The sequence below is a fragment of the Oncorhynchus mykiss genome, chromosome 15 (genome assembly GCF_013265735.2).
Source record: "Oncorhynchus mykiss isolate Arlee chromosome 15, USDA_OmykA_1.1, whole genome shotgun sequence".
In the NCBI taxonomy this organism is placed as follows: domain Eukaryota; kingdom Metazoa; phylum Chordata; class Actinopteri; order Salmoniformes; family Salmonidae; genus Oncorhynchus; species Oncorhynchus mykiss.
The window spans coordinates 65,770,570-65,783,069 of NC_048579.1; the positions used below are offsets into that span (position 1 = coordinate 65,770,570).

The following is a 12,500-nucleotide window of genomic DNA, read 5'->3' on the forward strand; positions in this document are numbered from 1 at the left end:
TGTGTGACTGAGTATGAGTGTACGTGTCACGTGCTCTCAGCCGTCACTCTCTGTTTCCAGGTAACAGTCACCGTTTACACTTCCTCCGCGGAGAAGTGAAGACGAACGCTGCTCTCCTTCGTAAGGCGTGTGCGTCTGCATGTCAGAATCCACTCCTCCACCTACTGAACTCTGTATAACCTGGAAGCAGACTGCCAGGCCCCTCTGCCTCTTTACCTCCCTTAATGCATCCCCCTGTGGTCCTCTACTGCTCTTCAATGCTTCTCAACTACAACTCTTCTCTCTACTCCAGTCGTTGAGGCCAGTGGGGCAGTGATCTGATGTGTGATCTGTCTCTCTTCTCGCTCCTTAGGAAGGGCTAAACATCTCCGAGTTGTGTCCCAAATAACACCCTATTCCCTATGTAGTGCACTACTTTATACCAGGATCCACAGAGCCCCTATTCCCTATGTAGTGCACTACTTTAGACCAGAGGCCTATTACCTATGTAGTGCACTACTTTAGACCAGGATCCACAGAGCCCCTATTCCCTATGTAGTACACTACTTTAGACCAGTTGTAGTTCTGAGTTGTAGTTCTGAGTTGTAGTTCAGAGTTGTAGTTCAGAGTTGTAGTTCTGAGTTGTAGTTCTGAGTTGTAGTTCAGAGTTGTAGTTCTGAGTTGTAGTTCTGAGTTGTAGTTCTGAGTTGTAGTTCAGAGTTGTAGTTCTGAGTTGTAGTTCTGAGTTGTAGTTCAGAGTTGTAGTTCTGAGTTGTAGTTCTGAGTTGTAGTTCTGAGTTGTAGTTCTGAGTTGTAGTTCAGAGTTGTAGTTCTGAGTTGTAGTTCTGAGTTGTAGTTCAGAGTTGTAGTTCAGAGTTGTAGTTCTGAGTTGTAGTTCTGTTGCCGCTGTTTAATCCTGGATCCCGTTCTGGAGGAATATTCTGAACGATGACGGTCTGCATGTTAACCTCATGTTGTGAATATTACTATAGTGGGATGAAACAATATAATCTGACAACTTTTCGTTGTGTGCTGCAAAGCTGCTGTAAATATCTGCAGTTTCCTGACGTATGTTGTTGCATGTTGCTCTTGTTTCATCCACTTCCAGATATTTTTCTTGGATGATTTTTTTTTTTATAACAGGGACAGCCTTTTTCTGGAGACAGAAGCTACTCTTCCTGTATGACCTTCGACCTGCCTGCTGGATGAACTGCATGTTGGTTTGGAACGTCCTCCTCTTCTTCTTGAAAGGAGGAATTCTGCAAGACAGCATTTGTACTCTAGACGAAGAGCGATGTCACCTCCTGCCCTCTGAGTCTGACCTGGATGTTGTATCATTTTCTCACATGGCGTTTTCATGTTTCTTTAAAAGCACCTTTATGACCCTGTCATTTAGTGAACCATAATGTTAGGGTCAGGGGTTTTACAATGTGTTTTAGCACCAACATGAGGACAGTTTTAAAGCTTTGAAAGTAATTAATTAGATGGACTAGCTCTTGGATAGAGCAATGCCCCCTCTCGATCGCTCTCTCTCTCCTCCCTCTCCTTCTTGGCCCCCCCTTACTCCTTCCTTCCCTCCGTCCCTCCCTCCCTCCCTCCATCTCACCCCCTCCCTCCCTCCCTCCCTCCCTCTTTCTCTCCCCCCAACCCTCCCACCCTCCATCTCTCTCCTGTCCTCCTCCTCCCTCTCTCCTCCCTCTCTCTCCCTCACTGCCCCCCTCCCTCCCTCCCTCCTGTCCTCCTCCCACCTCTCTCTCTCCTCGCTCTCCCTCTTCCCACAACCCTCCTTCCCTCCATCTCTCTCCTGTCCTCCTCCCCCCTCTCTCTCTCCTCCCTCTCCCTCCCTGCCCCCCTCCCTCCCTCCTGTCCTCCTCCCCCTCTCTCTCTCTCCTCCCTCTCCCTCCCTGCCCCCCTCCCTCCCTCCTGTCCTCCTCCCCCTCTCTCTCTCTCCTCCCTCTCCCTCCCTGCCCCCCTCCCTCTCTCCTGTCCTCCTCCCCCTCTCTCTCTCTCCTCCCTCTCCCTCCCTGCCCCCCTCCCTCCCTCCTGTCCTCCTCCCCCCTCTCTCTCTCTCCTCCCTCTCCCTCGCTGCCCCCCTCCCTACCTCCTGTCCTCCTCCCCCTCTCTCTCTCTCCTCCCTCTCCCTCCCTGCCCCCCTCCCTCTCTCCTGTCCTCCTCCCCCTCTCTCTCTCTCCTCCCTCTCCCTCCCTGCCCCCCTCCCTCCCTCCTGTCCTCCTCCCTCCCTCCCTGCCCCCCTCCCTCCCTCCCTGCCCCCCTCCCTCCCTCCTGTCCTCCTCCCACCTCTCTCTCTCAGTCTATCCGGCCAGCAGACAGGAACAATAGCGTAGTGAACTAGTTCAGTGTTGGACAGAAGTAGTTCTATGTTTAACAGGACTGTCCTCCAGGGCTGGGAGCTATCTCAGAGAAACTGGTTTTAGACATGAGGAGAGACAGGCTGGTACATGTCAAGGTGGAAGCACGGACAGGAATGGTCTATAACAGAGTTTATGTGAGACTGTTCACTACCAGGAATAGTGATTTTAAAGAGATGCTTCGTGATTTTGGCAACGAGGCCCTTTGTCTACTTCCCCAGAGTCAGATGAACTTGTGGGAACCATTTGAATGTCTCTGCGTGCAGTTTGAAGGAAGTTGCTAACTAGCGTTAACGCTATGACTGGAAGTCTATGGGTATCTGCTAGCATGCTAACGCTAGTTAGCAACTTCCTTTAATACTGCACACAGAGACATTCAAATGGTTCCCACAAGTTCATCTGACTCTGGGGAAGTAGACAAAGGGCCTCGTTGCCAAAATCCCCAAGCATCTCTTTAAACCAGGGGAATTAATGAGTCTCATTAGCGTCTCCATTTGCCGACGTCAATGGCAACAGCAAGTCATCCTGGGCTCCAACTCAGGACAGAAAATACATTACAGACAAAAATACTTTACAATTGACATACATTTAATACATTAACATAGACATTATATATATATAATACATTAACATAGACATTATATAGATATATATATACATTAACATAGACATTATATAGATATATATATACATTAACATAGACATTATATAGATATACATGTAATACATTAACATAGACATTATATAGATATACATGTAATACATTAACATAGACATTAAATATATATATATATACATTAACATAGACATTATATATACATTTAATACATTAACATAGACATTACACACATATATATATATTTAATACATTAACATAGACATTACACACATATATATATATATAATACATTAACATAGACATTATATAGATATATATATACATTAACATAGACATTATATAGATATATATATACATTAACATAGACATTATATATATATATATACATAGATTTAGAATGGTGGAAGAATATGAAGGAATAGTGGTTTATTAAGACTATTCTCTAGTAATATTCACTAGTTAGTTACACTATTCACTAGTAATATTCACTAGTTAGTTAGACTATTCACTAGTAATATTCAATAGTTAGTTACACTATTCACTAGTAATATTCACTAGTTAGTTAGACTATTCACTAGTAATATTCAATAGTTAGTTACACTATTCACTAGTAATATTCACTAGTTAGTTAGACTATTCACTAGTTAGTTAGACTATTCACTAGTAATATTCACTAGTTAGTTAGACTATTCACTAGTTAGTTAGACTATTCACTAGTAATATTCAATAGTTAGTTACACTATTCACTAGTAATATTCACTAGTTAGTTAGACTATTCACTAGTAATATTCAATAGTTAGTTACACTATTCACTAGTAATATTCACTAGTTAGTTAGACTATTCACTAGTAATATTCAATAGTTAGTTACACTATTCACTAGTAATATTCACTAGTTAGTTACACTATTCACTAGTAATATTCACTAGTTAGTTAGACTATTCACTAGTAATATTCAATAGTTAGTTACACTATTCACTAGTAATATTCACTAGTTAGTTAGACTATTCACTAGTAATATTCAATAGTTAGTTACACTATTCACTAGTAATATTCACTAGTTAGTTACACTATTCACTAGTAATATTCACTAGTTAGTTAGACTATTCACTAGTAATATTCAATAGTTAGTTACACTATTCACTAGTAATATTCACTAGTTAGTTACACTATTCACTAGTAATATTCACTAGTTAGTTACACTATTCACTAGTAATATTCAATAGTTAGTTAGACTATTCACTAGTAATATTCAATAGTTAGTTACACTATTCACTAGTAATATTCACTAGTTAGTTACACTATTCACTAGTAATATTCACTAGTTAGTTAGACTATTCACTAGTAATATTCAATAGTTAGTTACACTATTCACTAGTAATATTCACTAGTTAGTTACACTATTCACTAGTAATATTCACTAGTTAGTTAGACTATTCTCTAGTAATATTCAATAGTTAGTTACACTATTCACTAGTAATATTCACTAGTTAGTTAGACTATTCACTAGTAATATTCACTAGTTAGTTACACTATTCACTAGTAATATTCACTAGTTAGTTAGACTATTCTCTAGTAATATTCACTAGTTAGTTACACTATTCACTAGTAATATTCACTAGTTAGTTAGACTATTCTCTAGTAATATTCACTAGTTAGTTACACTATTCACTAGTAATATTCACTAGTTAGTTACACTATTCACTAGTAATATTCACTAGTTAGTTAGACTATTCACTAGTAATATTCAATAGTTAGTTACACTATTCACTAGTAATATTCACTAGTTAGTTACACTATTCACTAGTAATATTCACTAGTTAGTTAGACTATTCACTAGTAATATTCAATAGTTAGTTACACTATTCACTAGTAATATTCACTAGTTAGTTAGACTATTCACTAGTAATATTCAATAGTTAGTTACACTATTCACTAGTAATATTCACTAGTTAGTTACACTATTCACTAGTAATATTCACTAGTTAGTTAGACTATTCACTAGTAATATTCAATAGTTAGTTACACTATTCACTAGTAATATTCACTAGTTAGTTACACTATTCACTAGTAATATTCACTAGTTAGTTACACTATTCACTAGTAATATTCAATAGTTAGTTAGACTATTCACTAGTAATATTCAATAGTTAGTTACACTATTCACTAGTAATATTCACTAGTTAGTTACACTATTCACTAGTAATATTCACTAGTTAGTTAGACTATTCACTAGTAATATTCAATAGTTAGTTACACTATTCACTAGTAATATTCACTAGTTAGTTAGACTATTCACTAGTAATATTCACTAGTTAGTTACACTATTCACTAGTAATATTCACTAGTTAGTTAGACTATTCTCTAGTAATATTCACTAGTTAGTTACACTATTCACTAGTAATATTCACTAGTTAGTTAGACTATTCTCTAGTAATATTCACTAGTTAGTTACACTATTCACTAGTAATATTCACTAGTTAGTTAGACTATTCTCTAGTAATATTCACTAGTTAGTTAGACTATTCTCTAGTAATATTCACTAGTTAGTTAGACTATTCTCTAGTAATATTCACTAGTTAGTTAGACTATTCTCTAGTAATATTCACTAGTTAGTTACACTATTCACTAGTAATATTCACTAGTTAGTTAGACTATTCACTAGTAATATTCAATAGTTAGTTACACTATTCACTAGTAATATTCACTAGTTAGTTACACTATTCACTAGTAATATTCACTAGTTAGTTACACTATTCACTAGTAATATTCAATAGTTAGTTAGACTATTCACTAGTAATATTCAATAGTTAGTTACACTATTCACTAGTAATATTCACTAGTTAGTTACACTATTCACTAGTAATATTCACTAGTTAGTTAGACTATTCACTAGTAATATTCAATAGTTAGTTACACTATTCACTAGTAATATTCACTAGTTAGTTACACTATTCACTAGTAATATTCACTAGTTAGTTAGACTATTCTCTAGTAATATTCAATAGTTAGTTACACTATTCACTAGTAATATTCACTAGTTAGTTAGACTATTCACTAGTAATATTCACTAGTTAGTTACACTATTCACTAGTAATATTCACTAGTTAGTTAGACTATTCTCTAGTAATATTCACTAGTTAGTTACACTATTCACTAGTAATATTCACTAGTTAGTTAGACTATTCTCTAGTAATATTCACTAGTTAGTTACACTATTCACTAGTAATATTCACTAGTTAGTTAGACTATTCTCTAGTAATATTCACTAGTTAGTTAGACTATTCTCTAGTAATATTCACTAGTTAGTTAGACTATTCTCTAGTAATATTCACTAGTTAGTTAGACTATTCTCTAGTAATATTCACTAGTTAGTTAGACTATTCACTAGTAATATTCACTAGTTAGTTAGACTATTCTCTAGTAATATTCACTAGTTAGTTACACTATTCTCTAGTAATATTCACTAGTTAGTTAGACTATTCACTAGTAATATTCACTAGTTAGTTAGACTATTCTCTAGTAATATTCACTAGTTAGTTACACTATTCACTAGTAATATTCACTAGTTAGTTAGACTATTCTCTAGTAATATTCACTAGTTAGTTACACTATTCACTAGTAATATTCACTAGTTAGTTAGACTATTCTCTAGTAATATTCACTAGTTAGTTACACTATTCTCTAGTAATATTCACTAGTTAGTTACACTATTCACTAGGAATATTCACTAGTTAGTTACACTATTCTCTAGTAATATTCACTAGTTAGTTACACTATTCACTAGGAATATTCACTAGTTAGTTATATAATCACTAGGAATATTCACTAGTTAGTTACACTATTCACTAGTTAGTTACACTATTCACTAGGAATATTCACTAGTTAGTTACACTATTCTCTAGTAATATTCACTAGTTAGTTACACTATTCACTAGTAATATTCACTAGTTAGTTAGACTATTCACTAGGAATATTCACTAGTTAGTTACACTATTCTCTAGTAATATTCACTAGTTAGTTACACTATTCACTAGGAATATTCACTAGGTAGTTACACTATTCACTATGAATATTCACTAGTTAGTTACACTATTCACTAGGAATATCCACTAGTTAGTTACACTATTCACTAGGAATATTCACTAGTTAGTTACACTATTCTCTAGTAATATTCACTAGTTAGTTACACTATTCACTAGGAATATTCACTAGGTAGTTACACTATTCACTAGGAATATTCACTAGGTAGTTAGACTATTCACTAATAATATTAACTAGTAATATTCACTAGTTAGTTAGACTATTCACTAGGAATATTCATTAGTTAGTTAGACTATTCACTAGGAATATTCATTAGTTAGTTACACTATTCACTAGGAATATTCACTAGGTAGTTAGACTATTCACTAATAATATTAACTAGTAATATTCACTAGTTAGTTAGACTATTCACTAGGAATATTCATTAGTTAGTTAGACTATTCACTAGGAATATTCATTAGTTAGTTAGACTATTCACTAGGAATATTCATTAGTTAGTTAGACTATTCACTAGTAATATTCACTAGTTAGTTAGACTATTCTCTAGGAATATTCATTAGTTAGTTAGACTATTCACTAGTAATATTCACTAGTTAGTTAGACTATTCTCTAGTAATATTCAATAGTTAGTTAGACTATTCACTAGGAATATTCATTAGTTAGTTAGACTATTCACTAGGAATATTCACTAGTTAGTTAGACTATTCTCTAGTAATATTCATTAGTTAGTTAGACTATTCACTAGGAATATTCATTAGTTAGTTAGACTATTCACTAGTAATATTCACTAGTTAGTTAGACTATTCTCTAGTAATATTCAATAGTTAGTTAGACTATTCACTAGGAATATTCATTAGTTAGTTAGACTATTCACTAGGAATATTCATTAGTTAGTTACACTATTCACTAGTAATATTCACTAGTTAGTTACACTATTCACTAGCAATATTCACTAGTTAGTTACACTATTCACTAGTAATATTCACTAGTTAGTTACACTATTCACTAGTAATATTCACTAGTTAGTTACACTATTCACTAGCAATATTCACTAGTTAGTTACACTATTCACTAGTAATATTCACTAGTTAGTTAGACTATTCTCTAGTAATATTCAATAGTTAGTTAGACTATTCACTAGGAATATTCATTAGTTAGTTAGACTATTCACTAGGAATATTCATTAGTTAGTTACACTATTCACTAGTAATATTCACTAGTTAGTTACACTATTCACTAGCAATATTCACTAGTTAGTTACACTATTCACTAGTAATATTCACTAGTTAGTTAGACTATTCTCTAGTAATATTCAATAGTTAGTTAGACTATTCACTAGTAATATTCATTAGTTAGTTATATAATCACTAGGAATATTCACTAGTTAGTTAGACCATTCACTAGTAATATTCACTAGTTAGTTACACCATTCACTAGTAATATTCACTAGTTAGTTATATAATCACTAGGAATATTCACTAGTTAGTTAGACCATTCACTAGTAATATTCACTAGTTAGTTAGCTAATCAATGGGAACAATAGTCTTAGACCAAGAGAGGAACTAGTTTGAATTTCTGAAGCCCCACAATCAATAATGATTAACGTTTGATAATCATCAGTACACAGTAACTTACCCATCACTTGAATATCTAAAATAAATCTATATGTATCATAGGATGTTGTTTAAAGGCCAGGATGTAGTCATCGACGTCAGAGTTACGGAGGACAAGGTGTTTTGCGGCCACTCATGGCGCAGGCTTGGACTGACAATGGTACATGATTGGAGAATGATTGGGACGTGCTGATTGGTGCTGCTGTATCTAACTGAGGCTAAAGCATGCTGCAGGGACAACGCTCCAAGGCTGCATGTGATTGGCTAGTCCTCTGTTCCTCCAGGGTTTGTATGGGCGGGGCTGAAATGAGCTGGGCTATATTTAGTGTTGGTGTTATTGTCAGGCCTGCTCCCGCTCTTCCTCTCTGGCGCTCGAGGGCCCTTTCATTACGCACACCTGTCACCATCATTACGCGCGGCAGCACTCATTGGACTCACCTGGACCCCTTCCCTTCGTTATTGCCCCGTCTAAAACAGTCTGCTCCCCCGTTTGTTCCCCGTGTCAGCATTAATGTTGTTATGTGTTCATGTCCAGACGCTGTTGTTAATTTAATGTTCACTCCCTCTACCTGCTTCTCGTCTACCAGCGTCGATCCTTACAGTTACATGCTTTGGCCCCTGATCTTTAAGCTTGTTGCCTGTCATGCTTTGCTTAGTGTTATGTTAGGCTTAAGGGTTGTTGTTTTTTAAATTCAGATTTTTTAACGTTTTTTTCTTGCTAGGGAGTGTAAGAGATCCCAAGAGAGTTAGTCTGGCTTGTTTCATGTTTTCTTTGATTTTCTTCATTCTCTCTAAGGTTTTCTTACTGGGAGTAGTTGAGCTCCAGTATGAGCTTAAAGGAGGAATAATATAGAGAAATAGAATGTTTCTCCATGTTATTTAGCTGAGTTTAGCTGAAGCCTTCCTGTCTCTTCTGCCTGTAAGCAGTGGCAGCTATTTCTGGGAACACAAATCTCATTCTAGAATCCCCAGAGTGGACATGAAGAGTGACAGGGCTATAAGAGGAGATTCTGATATGGGCCTCCATCCCTCCCGCCCGCCCTCCCTTCCTCCCTCCCTCCCGCCCGCCCGCCCGCCCGCCCTCCCTCCCTCCCTCCCGCCCTCCCTTCCTCCTTCGCTCCAGCCCTTCTCACTCTCCCTCCTCTCCCTCAACATATCTCCCTCCCTCCCGCCATCCCTCCCTTCCTCCCTCCCTCCCTCCCTCCCTCCCGCCCTCCCTTCCTCCTTCGCTCCAGCCCTTCTCACTCTCCCTCCTCTCCCTCTACATATCTCCCTCCCTCCCTCCATCCACCCATCCATCCCTCCCTCTCTCCTCTTCATTATCATTACCCCAGGAGATGTGTCAATCAGATGGTGTATTACTGAGGGACCCTGGTAGCTCCAGGCTTCTCTATCCCACGAGACATTGGTTTTCTACAGGTTTTGGTTGTCAGTAATGGTCTGATTCGATTTGTCTAATTCAAGGAGTGTTCCCGTTGACCGGGCCGTCTCATCTGGTTTGGTTGAGGAACGTTGTGAGAGTTTGATGGTTGTGTCTTCGGACAAACTGTAATATGATTTGTCCTATTCTAGTAATTTGATAGATTTCTTTCTCTTTCTTTCTCAATTACTTTCTCTGTATTTATTTAAATATTTTCTTTCATTTTTGTTGTTGTACTGGTCTGTCTATTTCTACCTGAAATCTTCTGCTGAGTTCTACCAGAGTCTGGAACTCAAAGCTTTAGGGGACTAAAATCTCACTTCTCCTGGAGACTGGAACTCAAAGCTTTAGGGGACTGAAACATCACTTCTCCTGGAGACTGGAACTCAAAGCTTTAGGGGACTAAAACCTCACTTCTCCTGGAGTCTGGAACTCAAAGCTTTAGGGGACTAAAACCTCACTTCTCCTGGAGACTGGAACTCAAGGCTTTAGGGGACTTAAAACCTCACTTCTCCTGGAGACTGGAACTCAAAGCTTTAGGGGACTAAAACCTCACTTCTCCTGGAGACTGGAGCTCAAAGCTTTAGGGAACTTAAACCTCACTTCTCCTGGAGACTGGAACTCAAAGCTTTAGGGGACTAAAACCTCACTTCTCCTGGAGACTGGAACTCAAAGCTTTAGGGGACTAAAACCTCACTTCTCCTGGAGACTGGAACTCAAAGCTTTAGGGGACTAAAACCTCACTTCTCCTGGAGACTGGAACTCAAGGCTTTAGGGGACTAAAACCTCACTTCTCCTGGAGACTGGAACTCAAGGCTTTAAGGGGACTAAAACCTCACTTCTCCTGGAGACTGGAACTCAAAGCTTTAGGGAACTGAAAACCAAACCTCCCATATATCAGTGTCCCTAAAACTGTCCTACAGGACTCTACCACTAGGAGTTATATCAGCAGTGGGATGTCTGTCTGTCTGTATGTCTGTCTATCAGAGGGTCAGGATGAGGCCAGCTAGAAAACAAAAGAGAATAAAAGGGTAACAGTAATAACCAGCCTGTGATAGAGAAGGGTAACAGTAATAACCAGCCTGTGATAGAGAAGGGTAACAGTAATAACCAGCCTGTAATAGAGAAGGGTAACAGTAATAACCAGCCTGTGATACAGAAGGGTAACAGTAATAACCAGCCTGTGATAGAGAAGGGTAACAGTAATAACCAGCCTGTGGTAGAGAAGGGTAACAGTAATAACCAGCCTGTGATATAGAAGGGTAACAGTAATAACCAGCCTGCGATACAGAAGGGTAACAGTAATAACCAGCCTGCGATACAGAAGGGTAACAGTAATAACCAGCCTGTGATACAGAAGGGTAACAGTAATAACCAGCCTGTGATGAGGGATATGTCAACAGTCCTTCCTCCTGATTCATTTCTCCTTCCTTCTTTCCCTCTACCTGTCCGTGTGTTCCCCAGTGAGCATGCCGGCCAGTGAGAATGAGTCAGTGAACACTGACGCCACTCCAGCAGGAGATATGGAGGGAGAGACCTGCTGTACCCGGCTAGCGTAAGTACCTCAACCCACCCTCACCCTTTTTACACTTACAGTCTCCCGTCTCACCTATTAGCTAACCCCCATTTTCCCTTAGTCACACTCACCCTACTTCAAACCTGCACTCGCCCTCCCTTAACCTTCCACCACCTCCTCTCCCTCCCTTAACAATTCCTTCCTCTCCCTTACCCTTCCACCCCCTACTCTCCCTCCCTTACCCTTCCACCCCCTCCTCTCCCTCCGTTACCCTTCCACCACCTCCCTCCCGTCCCTTACCCTTCCACCCCCTCCTCTCCCTCCCTTACCCTTCCACCCCCTCCCTTCCCCTTCCTCCCAGTCCCTTACAGTTTCTCCCCCTCCCTCCCCCTACCTCCCCCGTCCTTACCCTTCCACCCCCTCCTCTCCCTCCCTTAACAATTCCTTCCCCTCCCTCCCCCTTCCTCCCAGTCCCTTACAGTTTCTCCCCCTCCCTCCCTCCCCCTTCCTCCCAGTCCCTTACAGTTTCTCCCCCTCCCTGCCCCTTCCTTCCAGTCCCTTACAGTTTCTCCCCCTCCCTCCCCCTTCCTCCCAGTCCCTTACAGTTTCTCCCCCTCACTCCCCCTTCCTCCCAGTCCCTTACAGTTTCTCCCCCTCCCTCCCTCCCCCTCCCTCCCCCTTCCTCCCAGTCCCTTACAGTTACTCCCCCTCCCTGCCCCTTCCTCCCCCTCCCTTCCCCTTCCTCCCAGTCCCTTACAGTTTCTCCCCCTCCCTTACCCTTCCACCCCTCCCTCCCCCTACCTCCCCCGTCCTTACCCTTCCACCCCCTCCTCTCCCTCCCTTAACAATCCCTTCCCCTCCCTTCCCCTTCCTCCCAGTCCCTTACAGTTTCTCCCCCTCCCTCCCCCTTCCTTCCCCTCCCTTCCCCTTCCTCCCAGTCC

The 12,500-nt window shown here is 39.5% G+C and overlaps 1 protein-coding gene across 4 annotated transcripts in view; it reads left to right on the forward strand.

Moving 5' to 3' along the window:
- The window catches only part of LOC110518394 (voltage-dependent L-type calcium channel subunit alpha-1C), a 561,342-nt gene that overhangs the window by 465,869 nt on the left and 82,973 nt on the right, over positions 1-12,500 (forward strand). For all 4 annotated transcript variants that reach the window (XM_036944962.1, XM_036944960.1, XM_036944959.1 and 1 more), the window contains exon 10: positions 11,508-11,598. In XM_036944962.1, coding sequence (XP_036800857.1) covers positions 11,508-11,598 — 91 coding nt within the window. The remainder of the gene's footprint in view (positions 1-11,507; positions 11,599-12,500) is intronic.